At 46.6% G+C, this 18,666-nt stretch overlaps 1 protein-coding gene across 1 annotated transcript; it reads right to left on the reverse strand.

The window, feature by feature from the left end:
• Positions 1 to 46: 46 nt before the first annotated feature.
• Positions 47 to 18,633, reverse strand: LOC133510535 (oxysterol-binding protein-related protein 2). Its single transcript, XM_061838568.1, is given in 20 exon segments — positions 47 to 960; positions 2,646 to 2,736; positions 2,862 to 2,985; positions 3,054 to 3,170; positions 3,242 to 3,356; positions 3,434 to 3,523; positions 3,599 to 3,706; positions 3,773 to 3,955; positions 4,036 to 4,133; positions 5,609 to 5,743; positions 6,132 to 6,207; positions 8,224 to 8,367; positions 8,369 to 8,396; positions 10,527 to 10,695; positions 16,076 to 16,182; positions 16,273 to 16,351; positions 16,434 to 16,547; positions 16,630 to 16,731; positions 17,553 to 17,616; positions 18,386 to 18,633. Coding segments are annotated over 20 exon segments (2,127 nt in total). The 5' UTR covers positions 18,466 to 18,633; the 3' UTR covers positions 47 to 857.
• Between the last annotated feature and the right edge of the window lie 33 nt (positions 18,634 to 18,666).

An 18,666-nucleotide genomic window follows, 5' to 3' on the forward strand; every position in this document is an offset into this window, starting at 1 on the left:
TCCTCTTTCATATGGTATGTACGTTTTAAGCTATTAAAATGATTTTTGTGGGGACAAGCGATGCTTTGCTTTCGACAAAAGTTGCTACGTACCCACACATCGGCCGCGTAGATTAATGTAACCAAAATGTGTCCGGGAGGAAGTTAGCATGCAAATGACTCCATATAGATTTTTTTTTTATTATAGCACGCAAAACCAAAGTTTTATTATAATTTAGCTTTTAACAACAATAGTTATATTCTTAAAAGAGCAGCTACTCACATGAGGTTTGTGGAGGTGGTTGCATAGTTAGCGACTGGCATGCTATTGCTAGAAAGATCATATTTGACTTTCACAATAAGAGAGCAGCTTACTCAACATCAGAAAAAATACATAATTGTAAAAGCTTACTCTTTACCTGTTCCTGACATGTAAAAAGTATTTGTATCCAGTATATCTTTCACAATAAGCACAAAACCTTCAGTATATATGGAAACAGAAAAAAAACCAAAGCAGTCAAACCACACTGGGAATTCAAAATGTTTGCATTAAGCCAAAGAAACAATTAATGTCACAATTGGGGTGTTTTCACATTAGCATATCAATGGTAAGCAGAGCTGCAGTGTGTGTGTACAGATTAGCCATATTTTACAGTGATCGCAGAATTAGCCTTTGGTAACCGAAAAGTCGGAATGTTGAGCTAAATTCGGCTCCACCTTGTAGTTATAGTTAAATTTGCATGAATCAGCCCCCCCCCCCCCCCTTACACAAAATATTTCTTGCACTACTGTTCACACTGGACTCAATGCAACTCCCATTTGAACGTTGATTCTATAGATCTATCTCGCCATCTACTGGCAACGCCGCAGCGTCCTGTCCTAGTAGATGTCGGGCAGCTGCGAGTACTTCCTGTCCCAGTAAGCCTTCGTGTAGAGCCAGTCTGGAGCTTTGTTGTGCGGGTTGGATCCTTGCTGAAACCACCTGCGGACGGTGAACAATAATTCATCATCGGAAGGTCAAGTGCCCCAAAATTCCACAGCGAGGTCACCAACATGGTTCCCCAAAGGCCACACGAGGAGCCCGTGGGACTAAAAAAAAAAAAAGTAAAAAATAGCCCACTAGTGAGGTGAGTTGAACACTTGACATTGCAAGTCTCATAAAAAATAATAACTCCCACCTTTAATCTAAGACTTGATTTTTGAGGAACAACTTTTTCCATTTTTTTTTTTCCCTGCAAACAATATACTTTTTCCATTGGTGTAAAATAATATGCTCAGAAAACAAGTGAATCTTGAAAACATTTCATTTTACTTCAAACTTCTCCAACTACGACTTCTCTTCCGTTCGGCTTGTCCCGTGAGGAGGTCGCCACAGCGCCTCATCTTTTTCCATCTTAGCCTATCTCGTGCTTCTTCCTCTCTTAACAGCCACAGTCCTCGTGTCCTCCCTCACAAAATCCATCAAAAGCTTTTCTTTGGTCTTCCTCTCTCTCGCTCTCTTCCTTGACAGCTCCATCCTTACCATCCTCCTACCAATTTCCTCACTCTCTCGCCTCTGGACATGTCCAAACCATCTCAAGTCTGCTCTCTCTCTAACCTTGTCTCCAAAACAACCAACTTATGCTGTCCCTCAAAAGATCTCATTTCTAATCCTATCCAAGCGAGAACCTCAACACCTTCATTTCTGCTTCCTGTTGTTTCTTCAGCGCCGCCGTCTCTCATCCGTACATCATGGCCGGCCCCACCACTCTTTTATATACTTTTCCCTTCATCCTAGCGAAGACTCTTCTGTCACATAACACACCAGACACCTTCCGCCCACCGTTCCAACCTGCTTGGACCCGTTTCTTCACTTCCTGAAAAAAAAACGTATCCAACTACAGTGAATACTCTGTTCTCGAACAAAAATTTAGATTTTTTTTTTTTTTTTTGCTTCTGTTTTTCGCACGAAAACCGGCACTCGAATGCCTGCGACAAAACCCGGAAATAACATAACGCGTGCGGCCCGACCGGCTGACCCGCAACGCTCGTTTTTGTGAATTCGAACCCACTGCGAAAAAACACAGAAATGACGCACGCAGCCCAACCAGCTGACCCACGATGCACTTTGTTGTGAATTCCCACGCTGCCGAAAAAAAAACAGAAATAACATAACGCGCCTGACCAGCCGATCTACAACGCGCAACTTCTGTAGGGAGCCGTGGGAAATACCGATTCGGTTTTCAGACAAATCGCTTCTCGAACCGCCTTCTGGAATGGATTGTGGTCGAGAACAGAGGTTATACTGTATTGTTAAATAAAAATAATCCCAACATTATGAATCTGTTGTCAAATACGGTTTACCCACTGTCGTGCGAAGGCTCGTATGTAGTGTCTTCCCACTGGAAGTCCCGGACAAAACCTATGAAAATTAACAACGCTAAAAAAACCCTCTGATGGCAGGATGAGCGCATCATCACGTTTATCTGGCAAAAAAATGAGTTCATTTTCCACACAAAGTATGAACTAGTTCAGGTACGACACCGCCTCTACGCCTTTGTACTTAGGACTAAAGCGGCCCCTGGTGTCGAACAAGGTGTTGCAATAATACACTTTATCCTGAGGGGGGCAGCAAGAGCACCTCAAAGTGATCCCTGATGGTCCCAGGGCGGCGATTGACCGAGTTACCTGGTCTTCCAGTCATCCGGGGACTTGCCGCGATTCTTCCGCGCAGTCCTCTGTTTTTCCTCCAGGCGCTTCTTCTCCGCACTCGCCGCATCTGCCAGACACAAACGGCGACAATGTAGATCTATACAAATAAAGTTTTAGACACGCAGCGTAAGACCGTGGACAAACGGGAGCTCCAGATTGCAAGACGACGACAAAAAATGTCAAACGTCATACCGATATCGCCGTTCTCCATGGCGCGGATGTCGGGCCGGAGACGACTGTCTGTGGACGGCAGGGGTCCCGCCATCTTCGCGTCGAGCTCGTTCAGCTGCATGGCGAACGCGGAGAAAGCGTAGAACTGCCAAAAGAGGGCAAGATTCAAGAAAGAGCGAAAGCTCCGCCTCTTCCTTTCTCAAGCAGCCCGACCTTGGCAGAGTTGTCGGGTCGAGGCGTTATCTTCCAGACCAGCTCACTGCCCGGGATCACCTGCGCCGTCTCGGCGTCGGGCGGGGGCACCTCCTCGGACTCCTCGTCCGCGCCGCTCTGAGGTCGCACAGACGGACGCTCATCTCAGCGGACGGCCGAACACGGGCGGTGGCGACAAACGAAATTACCCGTTTGGGGGCCTTTTTCTCCTCAGCGGTCTTCTTGTGCGCGTCGAAGGTCGCGGGGTCCACCGTGTACAGGCACTCGGTCCATTTGCCGTAGATGGCGCAGAGCTTCCTTTTGCTGCAAACGCAAGAGGTCACACGTCCAAAACCATTACATGGACTTCGCCGGCAAGATCGACGGGATTCAGACGCCACCTTTTATCGAGGATGTATCCCTCCACTTTATGGAGCTCCCTCCCAAAGAGGCCGCAGGGTTTAAAGGTCATGCTGCATCGCTCGCCGGTCCTACGACAACGATCACATCCGGGGTCACGCGTCCCTTTTGAGCGCACGCAGCGCGGGAGGAAGAGCCGTGCTTACTTGTGATTGACGACCTCCACGCCGCCGTACTGCTCGATCCAAAGCTGGCCGACGATGACGTTGTGGACGCAGCAGGTGGGGTTCGTCCAGGTGTAGGCTTCGCCGTACCTTTGGAAGGCGAAGACACGTGAGGACGACGACGCGACAAAGCTCGCAAGAACCGTTGACGCTCACTCGGGGAGCTCCAGCGTGACGACTCCTTTGGGCTCCGCTTCTATGCTCTTGCCCCAAAACTTGATTTTGGGGCAGATGGAGCCGTGGAAGACGAAATCCTCCTTGAGGCCCTCGGCGTGAAAGGCGCTGACGGGAGGGTGATGGCTCACCTGCTCCGACACCCACCTGAAGCCCAGATCGTCTCTGGACGGAGCGCGAGACCAAGACGGACGTTTTCACGACATCTTGTTGCATTTATCACGCCGACGAGCGCGGCGTCCGACCTGATGAGCTCGTACGTCTCGCCCAGCAGAGGGTTGAAGGGCTTGCCGGTCCTCTCCCACTGCGACGCCACGGCGGACACCGCAAACGCCGCAACACACTGCCGACGGACAACGGGAACAAAAGGAACCGAAAAGCCCATCTGAGCGTTTTCCAGATCACACACTACATTGAGCCACTTAAAGAACGCAGCCGACAGGCGACATGTAATCCAAACTGCGCCGGCAAAGTGATGCACAACAAGTGCCCCGCACCGAGGCTTAGCTGAAGATCAAGTCTCGGCACACTTTCAAGCGATTTCCGGACTGAAACTGTGAACAGTTTTCGTACCCGCAGACACTTTAAGAGCCCTTAAATATGGAAGCATGCTTTTGGCGTGTGGAAAGAAAATCTGCGCAAGTCTTGATGCCTGATGAACAATTGAAAACGTGTCAAAGAAGGTTTTTCAACCAAAGTCCATTCTCTGAATGCAAGTTAAAATTTTTATTCATTTTTTTTTTTTTTAAGGACTTCCAGTGTGAAAATCCACTCAAGTGCGAGGAGAACGTTGCAAACTCCACACAAGAAAGGCGGAAGCTCAGATTCGAAGCCCCAACCTCAGAATCGTTTGGGCACCATTTTATCATATTTTTAATTCTATGACAAACAATCCAACCTGCAGTAGCAATGCAAATTTACAAGCGCAAAAAGAAATCAACCAAAAATGGAAGCCTGCGTGCATTTTTGTTTTTGAAGAACTGGGAAGGAAATTCTGACTTTCAGAGGCAAGTTTCACCCTCCGACGTAAAGAAGCCGGAACTTTGACTTTCGCCTCACTGACCAAAGGTTCAACCGTTACTGTGATGATCATCTTGGACCAGCGCTAACAATTTACCATAATTTCCGGCCGTGACTTTTTTTCCCCCCACATTCTTTCAACCATGCGACTACTTTTGGAATTTTTTTTTCTAATGGCCGCAAGGGGGCACTCGAGTGGAAAAGGTAAGAATGAGACAGGTGGAATATATGTGGCGAGGAAGTGACTTTTTCCGGCCCTGTTAGCGCTGCGCTAGCGTTATCGCTGTGCTAGCATGTTGCCGCTGTGTTACTGGCGTGTCTCAGTGATATTTACCGGTAAGTTTTATTTTAACCGGCCCTGTCAGCGTTAGCGGGGCGCTAGCGTGAGTGCGAGCTTTAGCGCGGCGCTAGCGTTATCGCTGTGCTAGCATGTTGCCGCTGTGTGACTGGCGTGTCTCAGTGATATTTACCGGTAAGTTTTATTTTAACCGGCCCTGTCAGCGTTAGCGGGGCGCTAGCGTGAGTGCGAGCTTTAGCGCGGCGCTAGCGTTAGCACTAGTGTTAGCTAGTGTTAATCTCTTTCTGTGTACCGTCTTTCTTTGTAAATATCTCGTGTTTCAATGTGGGCACTTGCGGCGTTTACACCGGTGCGGTACCAAATAGTATTTCCTTTACAAATGTACTCAGTGAGGCTCGTAACCAGGTGCGCTCCGTAGGCCGGGAATTACGCTCCTTAAAGTGTCATTTGCAAGTCATCTCTGGACGCTTCTATCCTCGAGAGCGCGGCAGTCGCGTCACCTTCATCCGCTGGACTGAGTCGGCGGCGGCGTTGGCGCGGTGGATGAGCGAGGTGTGCTCCATGTACTCGCTGAGCCGCTGGAGGAAGCTCAGAGGCTCGTTTAAGATGACCGGCATGGCGATCTTGGACAGCTCCTGAGGGACGACGCACATCAAAACGAGCAACACTGAATCATTTAAGGTGAAGATTCAAGATGATGGCGTTTTTATGAATGTTCCCAAATTGTCGTTTTAGTTCCATTTTGCGCCATTTGTGCGCCGTCTCGGCCTTCGATAGCGGCTCCAAAACATCAAGAGATTGGTTGCTTTCTAAACAGAGCAACCAAGTTCAAAAACCCAGAGTAGCCGCTTGCTGAGACAGAACATCCAACGCTGCTCTCATTATTTTTTTGTGCATTTTGACAAAAGACCGTCAGACATCATTACGAAATGATTGATGCAAAAAGAGTACGGATGACAGCTCTCGAGTCCGCAAGCGTTTACTTGCACATCTCCGACGAAGATCATTTTGGTTCGTCCTCACCATGCCGATGCATTTTTTCAAGATGCTCCAGATGCCGACGTCGTTTCGGGAGAACATCGGAGCCGGGAGAGATGTTCTGCGGAACAGCAGTTTGCAGAGGGAGAAACGAGGTCAGCCAGCAAAAACTTCGCATGGACAAACGAGACTGGCGCTATTTTCCAGAGTTCAGAATTTTTGGAATCTGAGCAAGGAGCAAACCAGTTTTGGGTTTTTTCCTTTTTCTAAACGCCTGGCGAGTGCCGGGAAACAACTCATTGGGACGTTTTGCCTTTGGTTGCGCCATGCAAGATAACACCGCTGAGCAACGTCACCTGACACCTGGAAGCTAACGGGCCCGGCCACCGGTGTCATTACACGTTTATACACGTTGCGGCAGCCACACTCCTGCAGCTTAAAACGCTTCCATTTGGAGAGGACAAACATAGCGTTTGCTCACCAGCCAACGTGTACTGCAAACGGACGCAATTGTGCATCTCTGCCTGTCCCGCGTACAAAGCTGTTGCTTAACAGTTCCTCGCGCTTCTACACAAACAAATACACGCAATTATGAACCGTAATTTCCGGCCTACGAGCAGAGGCTTTTTTCACTCGCTTTCAACCCTGCGGTTTATGCGGCGAATTTGTGCATTTTTTTTTTCCAATGGTCGCGAGGGGGCACTTGAGCGGAAAAGGCAAGAATGAAACGGGTGAAATACAGTATATGTGCCGAGGGAGTGACTTACCGCATCTGTTGGTGCTGCGCTAGCGTGTTGCTGCTGGGTTACTGGCGTGTCTCATTAATATTTACCGGTAAATTTTATTTTAACCGGCCCTATTAGTGCTAGTCCTAGCTTTAGCTCGGCGGCAGCACTAGGACTAGTGTTAGCGCTGTGCTAGCGTGTTGCTGCTGGGTTACTGGCGTGTCTCATTGATATTTACCGGTAAATTTTATTTTAACCGGCCCTATTAGCAGTAGTGTTAGCGCTGTGCTAGCGTGTTGCTGCTGTGTTACTGGCGTGTCTCGGTGATATTTACCGGTAAGTTTTGTTTTTAACTGGCCCCGTTAGTGTTAGCGCTAGCTTTAACTCGGCACTAGCGTTAGCACGGTGGTAGCGTTAAACTCTTTCTGCGTACAGTCTTTGTAAATATCTTGAGTTTCAAATGTGGGCACTTGCGGCTTTTACACAGCTGCGGCGTATGTATGTACCAAATGGTACTGTATTTCCTTTAAAAATTTACTCGGTCAGGCTTGTAAACAGGTGCGCTCTCCAGGCCGGGAATTATGGTATTTCTGTGAAAAAAAAAAAAAAAAATCTTTGCTTTTCTCCCGCCTCTCTTGCACATTTGTGTTCACTGTTGTTTTAGCTCTTTGTATTCAAATCCTTTAAATCATATAAAGCACATTGAGTTACCTCGTGTATGAAATGCACAATACAAATAAATTCGCTTTGCATTAATCAAGCCCACCTATTTTTCCCCGACTGCTATCTGAATTATGGCTAGAATTGCTATCTGGCTCGATAGATGCCTTTTTTTTTTCCTCCCCACATCAACCAGCCTAAAAAGTTGGTCATCATGAAAAATATCACCATAGGTTAAATATTTCCAAATGTAACTTTGTAGATTTGATATAATTTGTGATCCATTTATGGAGGGAATAAATGCTCCCTTTCAGTGCACAAGCACACTTTGCATCTTGTTCTGCCCGTCTACTTTATCTGTGCCAGAACCTGCTGAATTATTCAAAGGTCACTTGTTGGATCAAGCAAGAGAAGCAAAGTTGAAATGGAAGATTGTCGACCCCCCCCCCCCCCAAAAAAAAAAAAAAAAAACAGCTTTTGCACAAATAGGTCAGGATCATGCAGGAAAAACAAAGCAGGTTATCCTCTGCGGATCAGTTCTCGTGCTCCCCACCTTTTTTTTCATGCTAACAGAGGTGTGTTGACTTATCAGACTTGCGCGCTAAAAGATATCGCATGAAGATTTTCACCTTTGGCGAGCATTCTTGCAAACAAAAATGAGACTTCGAGATGAGGACGCACCGCGACCGGCACGCCCCCATCACTCAACCTTTGGCAATAATACACGAGACGATAACCGGAGCGTGTCCCACCTGTGCTTCTTGGCGGCATCGTTACGGTTGCCATGGTGACGCTCCCCCGACATTCCGGCGGCCCCTGCGAGCGCGCTTGGATGGCGGCGGACGCTGCTGCTGAGGGTGGCGTCGCTCCCCTCGTCCTCTTCGCAAGAGCGGCTGGCCGCTCACGGACTGCTCCGACTCGGACTCTGCGGGGCGGATGGCGACGGCCTCCTCAGTTCGCCGTCCGCAAAACGAGCGACTCCATTTGCGCCTCCTCCCCCTTCGCGTAGCCTGCCCAAGCCCCACCTGAGCATTTTGCTCCAATGAGGAGCCACGCGGGCGGCGGCAATATTGGGAGCGCCGCGTAGGCAAGCTCGTTTATGCCAACTTTGTAACGTAAGTAAGTCATGACTTCGCTGCATTAAATTATTTCGCGCATCATCACATGTACAGCATAAAATTGCACTAACGCAAATGGATGGCCATGGAAGTGCCGAGTTTAGCTCCTCACGGGGTCACAGCGTGTGTGTCAGAACGCACCATGAATAATGCATCCATCCCTGAGGAAGAGAGATCCAAATGCACAAAACCTTGCAGGGCGAAATAGACCGTCCGTATTTATTTACTCTGGCGATAGCACAAGCCATCGAGGCAAACTTAGAATGCATGGATGAGATTTCTCCGTCTGATGAATCTTATTTAAATATGGTTAAGGGGGGGGGGGGGGGGAGGACTAACGCTGAAGCTAAACAACATTCAGAACGGCTGCGTCGAGTCTAAGTCGCTCAATCGGGATCAATAAATCAATTTGTGGACACAGAAATCCCAAAGAAAATCGAGGATGTTTTTCAGTGGCCACAGACAAATAGAAGCTTTTGTCATGTCATGTCATTATCCAAGCCACTTATCCTCACAAGGGTTGCGGGAAAGCTGGAGCCCATCCCAGCTAGCTTCGGGCGAAAGCTGGACTACACGCTGAATCGGTCGCCAGTCAGTCGCAGGGCAGATATCGATACCATCGCCGAGCGGGAATTGATCCCACGATTCCAGCACCAAGGGCAGGCGTGTGTACCACTACACCGTCAGTTTTTTTTGTTTTTTTTAAATGTAATTTTATTGACTATAAGTGACCCGGACGATTTGAATTTTGTTTTAATCGTGTACAAGATGCGACGTCTGACCTGGGCGACTTGGATCATCTGGAACATTTCGCCGAACTGTCTTTTTCCTTCGCAGTACTCGAAACGGAAGCTGCAGGCGGCGACACGGCGGCTTTTGCGCTTCCGTGTGTGTCCCGCAGCATTTGGAAGGTACACAAGATGGCGATCAGAGTGTCCGGACGGAGCTTATTCATATACGTATCTGACAGTGGGAAGCACATATGAATCTCTAGCAATCGGCCAAAGTATTCATTTTCAAAGGACACCCGACAATGACCAAAATGACTGCAAAACGTTTGCTCTAAATCAAAAATGTTACTTTGTATTTCTTTAAGCATAAAAATCTCCATTTTTTTTGGTGCGTTTCTATTCACGATAGAGTTGCCTACCACATGAAACTGGCTTTTTTGTCCTTTTTTTTTTGTTTTAAATGATTCCTGGAAGGCGACACGGTGGTGCAGCTGGAAAACGTTGGCCTCACAGTTCTGAGTTCCTCGGTTCAACCCCAAACCCGTCCGTGTGGCGTTTGCATGTTCTCCCCGTGCCTGCGTAGTTTCGGCCACTCTAAATTGCCCCTAGGTGAGTGCGGCTGTTTGTCTCCATGTGCCCTGCGATTGGGCGGCAACCAGTTCAGGGTGTACCCCGCCTCCTGCCCGTCGACAGCTGGGATAGGCTCCGGCACTCCCTGCGACCCTTGTGAGGATAAGCGGGTAAGTGAATTAATGGATGGATGATTCTTGGTAGCGTTTTAGATTGTGGAAAAAAAAAAACGAACGTGGCAACATATCGCAACAACGATGAAAGAATAAGAATAATAAAAATTGGTTTAACTTGTAGTATGAGATGAATCCATATTTGTTGCTTTTACAGGCGCAAGATGATTTTCAAACGGCTCAACTATTTTGCCATTGTTTAGTGGCCTTGATGAACGTGCAATTGTCCTCGTCTTTTGATTTTATCCTCTCAGCAGTAAATGTTTATTTTCTGCTGTCCTCTTTCAAAGCAGACTGATTATCGTTGAATCAAAAGACATTTTGACTTTATTCCAAAAATTTCATTGGGAGGGAAATCGGCAGGCGAAGCGATGAGAATAATCTCGAGTTGCACCGCAAGTCACTTGATTGACAGGTTTTGCTCCTTGACGAGCGAGCGGCTGTTGATTGTGCGCGCGCTGACCTGAGACGGCGTCGTAGAAATCATCTTGGGCGAGCGTGCCGAGGACGGCCCAACTCCTGCTCTCGCTCAGCGACCGCTTGAGCTCGCGGTGCTCGCTGGCGATCGTCTGCAGCGCCTCCGTCAGGGCTTTGTTCTTCTCCTCCTCCCGTTCCAACTTCAGCCTCCACACCTGCACAAACATTTCACCGGAACTCTCTTTTTTTAGGCACGCAAATTTAGACGACATTTTGGTGATGACACTCCTGCTTGTATCGGCACGTGCGGATTGATCATTCTTGGCGGTATTGCATTGTTGCGACGTTGCCATTAGATCCGATTTCCTCTGACCAGAACCAAACACCCTGAGGGCAAAGATGCGCGCGGCAGGATTGGGTGTCCCTTCGGCGGAACCCGAGAGACGCAGCGGATCAGCATTTCCAACACTCTTGAGCGGATTTGCGTTGTCCGTCGCTCATCTCGACCGCCGCAAAAAGTCGTTTCCGAGTACGTAACGTGAACCGAGATTCGGAGAAGGGAAAGAACGACGTTTGATTATTGTAAATGAAGAAAGTCAGTTCAAAAACACACAAAAAAAAACATTAAGTCAGTTCATTTGGGTAAAAAAAAAAAAAAAAAAGAAAAAAAATGGGGCTGACTAAAGAGGAGTCACCATGTTTAGTTGAGATCAAACAAAGGAAACATTTTGATTGATAAATCATCTAGAATGTGGTGACAATTTGAATTTCTTCTTTGGGCCTGAGCGCGAGCCTGCAAAATTTAAATAATAAGTTAGAACTAATAGTTATAACAAACCCCGCAAAAATTCATTTCAAAGTACGAACGTGAACAAAGATTCGGAGACGCGAGAGAAAGCAAACCGCTTGATTATTGTAAATGTAGAACAACATCAGTTCAAAAACAATTTTGGGAAAAAAAAAAAAAACATTAAGTTCATTTGGGTAAAAAAAAAAAAAAAAAAAAAAAAAAAAAAACATTTTGATTGTCTTTATCAGGGCTGACTAAAGAGGACTCACCATTTTTAGTTGAGTTAGGTTTTATTTATTTATTTATCAATCAACATGTTTAAAAAAAAAAAAGAAGACATTTTGATTGATAAATCATCTAAGATGTGGTGACAATTCATTTGAATTTCTTCTTTGGTCCTGAGCGCGAGCATTTTCTCTAACTAAAATGGCGGCGCAGTGGTGAATACGTCTGCTGTCTGCCCAATTTAATGCTAATTCATCAAACTGACATTTGAGGCTTTTTTATTTTATTTTTTTTAAAACTCCCCTGGGTGTGCTCCTGAGTGATTTTGGGGGGTGTTATTGTATTCTCATCCAATCTCGGCTGGGACAAATTCCCTCACCCTGAATATGTCAAGCTACCAAAAAAAAAAAAAAAAAAAAAATGGCTGGCGGGAGTTCCCCTTCACACTTTCATCACAATATTTCAGGCCACACAAAAAAAAACAAAACAAAAAGACGGCGTGCCCCCAAAACTTTCCACACAAGTACAAACGCGTCCAGGAGAAGCCCGCAAGCATCCATTCAAACGTCTTCCTGCAACAGTTGCTCTTCCCTCGCTAATGAGAATTCAAAGCTGGCAACTGGTCTGAAAATGAAATATGATTTTGAAAGGCTGACAGTCCAGCAGGACATAACATTTCTAATGTCCCTGCTTGACTGGTGACAACGATATGCTTGCTCACAAAAGCCTTTTCTGTTCAAGGACCCGACGAGACGGAGCCCCTCTCGTGGCGATAAGATGTCAGAAATGTCTGCGAGCGCCGAGTTCCAAGCTCTTGGCTCAAGAGCCGTCCAGGAAAGTCAACACTTTGTAGTGCAGCAATCTGTGCCGGCTATCAACCTCTCCGCGTCCCTTTCGCCTGAGCACAAACGTCTATTTTAAGCCTGACTGATGCCGTGCGCCGTTGTCCTGCCGACGGGTGGGACGCTTACAGGCTCCCGAAAATGTCTTGATGGGGAAAACCTCAGAGGGCTCCATGTGCATGCGCGCAGGCAAAGAGTCCCCTCAGAACGTTAAAAAGGTCATGGGTCAGTACTGTAGTTTGTTGAAAACCAAGGCCAACAAATACATTTCGCCAGGCTGAGTGATGGGAATCAAACGGAAGCTTCCTGCCTCGAATACGACACTAACAGAGCAAGATTAGCTTAACTCTCTGTCACCACCAAGAAAGTTCCTGCTGGAAACCCCGATGAGGTTTCATCACGGTTGTGGATCCCAACTTTTTTTGAACAGCACAAAAACGACACAAACAAACACAAATCGATTGTTGAGCGTCGTGCAACATCATGACAATGACGAGGAGAAAAGTTTGCAAATGGAACGTGGTTACCCGACCGCGTAAGCTAACAGTTAGCTTGGCGTCTAGACATCACCGAAAAATACATAAATCTGATCGTAAGGATCAGTAGGAATAGTGAAGCCTTGAAAAAACCTGAGCACTCCAATCACAATTTACCCATTAACAAAGTCCTGCTTTGGATTACTAAAAATATTCACATTTTTACAAATGACTGTAGTTCCACGAGTGTGAGGCGACAGGGAGAAGAGATGGCGAGGGTGGACGACTTCAAATACTTGGGGTCGACAATACAGAGCGATGGAGAGTGTGGTAAGGAAGTGAAGAAACGGGTCCAAGCGGGGTGGAACGGTTGGCGGAAGGTGTCTGGTGTTCTAGGTGACAGAAGACTCTCCGCTAGGAAGAAGGGCAAAGTTTATTAAACAACGGTGAGGCCGGCCATGATGTAGGGATGAGAGACGGCGGCTCTGAAGAAACAACAGGAAGCAGAACTGGAGGTGGCAGAAATGAAGGTGTTGAGGTTCTCGAGGTTGGATGGGATTAGAAATGAGCTCTGCAGAGGGACGGCCAAAGTTGGATGCTTTGGAGACAAGGTTAGAGAGAGAGCAGACTTGGATGGTTTGGACATGTCCAGAGGCGAGAGAATGAGTAAATTGGTCGGAGGATGGGAAGGATGGAGCTGCCAAGGAAGAGAGAGCGAGAGGAAGACCAAAGAAAAGCTTGATGGATGTTGTGACGGAGGACCTGAGGACAGTTTGGGTTAGAGAGGAAGATGCACGAGATGGCCTTGGATGGAAAAAGATGACACGCTGTGGCGACCCCGAACGGGACAAGCCGAAAGGAAAAGAAGAAGACTGTAGTTCCACTATGTTGTGCATCTTGGGTCAAAGATGTTTTGGACAAAAAAAAAAAAAAAATGAATACAGACATTAAACGAATGCTTGATATGCATGTGCGCAATTGAATCGAACGGTTGACAAACGAGGCTCATCGTGCGGCTTCCAAAACAAAGATTCCCAGACGTGCCGCACGAGCTTTTCGAAGGTTTTCCCCGGAAGATTGGCGGCTGTTCTCGCCGTAGACGGAGGACTGACTTCACGCGGAGCCTCGTTTGCGTTAAACAGTTTTACATAACGCGGCCCGACTTGAGCACGCACGTGCACAGACGCGCTCTCGTTCTACAGCTGCCGCCAAAGTGGGTCAGCGCTGCGCTTACGCCTGAGAGGGGGCAACATTGCGTTCCCTGCGAATCCCTCGGAGGAATTCGCCAGATTTCACTTTGAAATATTCGGAGAAAATCGAATGAAACAAGGAAGGATTTGACGTAGGATTGCGGCACGCTGGAATCAGCATTAACGCCGTGTTAATACAGCCATTCACAGCATCGCTTAAAGTATAATCCACTTACTACGATAAAGTAGCAGCAGTTTATCCCTATAAAGAGATTGTGAGGCCATTTCTCCTCACTATGTCTGACAGGAATTCATTTAGCAAGCATTGTTCGGATGTTTTTCACGCTTCATGCCCGGTAAAAGTCGTGCGATAACGGGGGCCGGTTCATGCAATGATCCTTAGTCATACAATCGCAAAAAATTTACTTGTACTACAACCTAGTAGAGTCCTGAATGTGACCTAATCTCAAGAGAACTGTGCCGCTTCATCGATCAAAGGCTGGATCTAATTAAAAAGTGGAGACTGGCACAGTGGCGGTCAATACGACTCGGCACGCTCAATTTCCACATTCTTAATCAAGTAAATTGAGTCACTAGAAATGTTTATCTCAAAGTTTGATAGCAATTAACAGCAAACCAACGTACATTTAGGTTTAACATAATGACCTGACTGAAAAAGAAAAGGTTTGTGTGAAGAACAGAAGACAGTTTTGTACCTGGATGAGAAAAGCTGCCCTTCAGTCTCGTTCGGCGCGCCCGCCTGGAACCGAACTGGCCGGCTTCCTCCCTCGCCTCGAGTGTACAAACGCACGCTGATCCGCACGCGAGATGCAGACCTAAGCATAAAAGGGGATCTTTTCCCCAGTGATTACCAGACTGACCAAACGCTACCAGCGCCTCCTCCCCCCACCACAAGGGCACATCCCGGTCACCGGCACAACTTCAACGCCGATTGGGCCGTGAAAGTAACGCGCACGAGTGGCGGCTCACTAAAGAATCTCATCTCCATTCAGTTTCTTTTTTAGAGGCCAAGAAAACCCACAAACATACTCATAACTGTGCAAGACTCAATGAGCTGAGGAGAAAATATACAACATAATTCATGTTTAACCTGTTCGATACCGGATGAGAAATCTTTGCGCATGGTCAACACTGAGTTCGAAGTCGTAGCCGTTTAGAAAGCAACCTGATGCCAGGTGTTATGGAGTGATGTTGTGCACTATAATAGGAACACGGCGCGGAAGCGGACTCTCATCTTCAAAGGCAGCACGTGCTCTGGCATTTATTCTTTTTTTTCAACATTATTATTGATATAAAATGTAAAGAATTGGGTGTTTAAAAATGTAACTTGCAAAATGCAGTTGAAGTGCTGGTGGAAGATCTGAGAAACACAGGAAGTAGGCTGCGTGTTTTATTTTGAAGCCACGTTTATCTAGCTAGACGAGATCACTTCCTCTTATGTTTCTGACTTCTACGTGCATATTTTCAATGCTTTGTTATTAAAGGTGAATATAAATGAGTTTAAAATGTCTGAAAAGCGGGTGTAGTTCCAGAGGCGCAGTGTTGAACGTGTTTTATTAATTTCAAACATAAACTCGCTAGCTGGAGAAGGGGAGACGTCGTTGAGGTCTGCGTGGTGACCGTGCCTTTAATGTTGCGGAGCTTTGAGGGTCTTTGCGAAGAGAGCTCTGTCAACATTTGTGAACGTGTCTCCTTTATAATACAGGTATGTGAGTTTATGCAACTTTTTTTTTTTTATATTCTTGTCATTTGTTTTTGTGATATTTTTCCTTGCTCTTGTGTTTCGGACTTCTAATTGTAAAATGACGAGAGGAGTTTGCATGCGCAATTTAGACAAGCTAACACTTAGCCTAACTTCTACGACTCTTTTCTAGCTGCCCTGTGGCATCATGGGAGCCCCCGCAGGTCAGTCACGGTAGTACGGCAACCGCCTGGTTTGCGGGAACCTCCATTTGCCGGCGGCGGCATGGCCGTGTGTCGTGTTGGTTATCTCGACTAAATCCCTCCGCGTCATGTATGCGGTTATGCTAATAGTGAAAATGTGACATTACCTCTTCTTGTTTGGACAAAAGCTGAAGGCAGAGCCAGAGAGCAGCACAAGTTTCGCCGGAGAGCCGGCTGGTCTCTTCGGCTTTCAGGATAAGAGGCGCAGCCAGTGCTGAGAAAAAGGCTTCATTTACTTCTCAAAAAAAAATGTACTGCATAGTCGGTCAGATAAATAAACTACAAGGTGACTTTTTGCGCTCACAATAGTTGGCCTCATTCTTCACCAAAGAAAGAAAAGTGGAGACCTCACGTTCCAGTTTCTGCTGACAGGCGCCGGCGGCCTACGAGGCGTCGCAGGGGCAGACTTGAGGACGAAAGTGCACACGTGACCCGCCGTCATCAGCCCGTCGGTGCTAATCTCACCTGCAGAGCCTGCGTTACGTCGCTCGCCGCAACGCCGGCGTCGCTATTTGCGTCGCGTGTGTTCTCCTGGCGAGTGCTGTAAGACGAGTGCGCCTCAAAGGCATCCAACCACCTCTGAGAGAAGAATTAGCAGCAACATACAAACACATGTGATGTCATAAATATGAAGCAACACAATTGAAGAGAAGCGCTTCGCTTTTCTTGATGCCGCGGCGTCGGCCATTGAGGGGACTTTAAAAGACAGGGCAGAGTCGTCAGCGCACTTGAGCATGAAGAAGCAACCATCCCATGGTCTGACCTGCAATGGCAAACGTACGTTTCAACATGACCTGGACAACTATACCGACATCAAAGTATGGTCAACTTACAGGCTGCGCAAACACGGATATCGTAATTTCCAGCCTACAGAGCGCACCTGATTATAAGCCTCACCCAGTACATTTGTAAAGGAAATACCATTTGGTACACACAAGCCGCACCTGTGTAAAAGCCGCAAGTGCCCACATTGAAAGACAAAATATTTACAAAGAAAGGTGGTACACAGAAAGTTTTCAAAGTCGTAATACTTTAGCTTAGCTTAACATAGCAACACCACAAACAGGGCTGGTTAAAAAAAAAAAAACAAAACAGCTACACAGTGGAAACACGGAAGCACATCACTAACAGGAAAACAAACAAAAACCAAAAAAATACCTAAAATCACTGAGACGCAGCAGGAACACGCTAGTGCGGTGCTAACAGGGCCGGTTTAAAAAAAAAAAAAACATACCGGTAAAAATCACAGAGACGTGGCAGTAACACAGCAGCAACACGCTAGCACAGCTCTAACAGGGCTGGTAAAAAAAAAAAAAAAAAAAAAAAAAGTACCGGTAAAAGTCGCTTCTTCGGCACATATATTCCACTGGCCTCTTACCTTTTCAGCTCAAGTGCCAGCTTGCGGCCGTTATAAAACAAAACAAAACAAAACAAAAAAACGCACAAATTAGCAGCGTCACCACATAAACCGCAGGATTGAAAGTGTGCGAAAAAAGTTGCGGCTCATCGGGCGGAAATTACACCATGTACAAATTACACATGGCAAATGGTGCACGAGGGAACGCAAACAACTCGTCTACGTACCATGCAGTACGCTTGTGCTAAAGATTTAGAGCCCTGTTTTCTTACACCAGCTCCTAATTCAGCCCTAGAAAGAGAAAGAGGAGACGGTAGTTGTACATTTTGCAAACGGGGTTTAGCTTCCTGTATTCACATGCTGGCATGAAAAAAAAGAAAAAAAAAATTAAAATGGTAACAAAACAAGCGAGACCCAAAACAACCGTATGATACGATTGCTACCCAGCCATTAATAAATACAATAAAAGCCCAATTATTGTTGCAGGAGTTCAATTAGTTTACGGTTTCTCATTTGCTTCTTAACCTGAACGTCAGGCTAAATATGAGCATTTCCCTCCCGTGGCTTCGAGGTCACCAAAGGCCATCATCGTTCGATGTGGTGTGGGCTGCGTTAACAGTGACTTTTTCACCCCTGTCAAAAAACGATTGGCGACAATCGTTGCCGTTGAACGCGTTCAATATTTACGATCTCAAAATCCTTGCGTGCGGTCAATAGACTCAACTAATGAGACGTGAACTGGAACGCTAGCCAATCAGAAAGCCATCTGAAGCTCGCGTTGTAGCCAGATATGAATTGAGAAACTGAGAGTTCATATAATTCCCCCCCCCCCCACCACCACCACCATTCACAACAATAAAAAGATAATAGCCAAGCAATTTTATTTCTTCTTTTGTCTCTCGGTCTTTCGTCTTTGCATTTGGGCACAGCGTGAACGGCTCGTGGCGTCAGATGTCATTATGCCTCTCATATTAAAAAAAATAAAATAAAAAATAAAAAAATGGTCAAGATGTCACAAATCAGTACCCCGCAGAAAAGAGAAAATGTGAAAAATCTCAACTGCCTCGAATACCAGGAAACGGTCCCGTCCTCAATCGCCACCCAATGAAGCACGAGCTCTGTTGTGGGGAAATTATGCATAAATAATAGAAGAAATATAACTGTCACAAAATATCTTTTGTCATTCTTTTCATGACAAATGTTGAGTTAAAGTGAATCCGATCGAGCTTTATATAGATGACAGTTTTTCCATCTCCAAAAAATAGGTTGAGTCCGGCTACCAAATGTGACGGTTCTTGACCGGGTGGAGCTGGCGTACCTTCCAAAGGGGGCCTTCAAACC

The sequence above is a fragment of the Syngnathoides biaculeatus genome, chromosome 13 (genome assembly GCF_019802595.1).
Source record: "Syngnathoides biaculeatus isolate LvHL_M chromosome 13, ASM1980259v1, whole genome shotgun sequence".
In the NCBI taxonomy this organism is placed as follows: domain Eukaryota; kingdom Metazoa; phylum Chordata; class Actinopteri; order Syngnathiformes; family Syngnathidae; genus Syngnathoides; species Syngnathoides biaculeatus.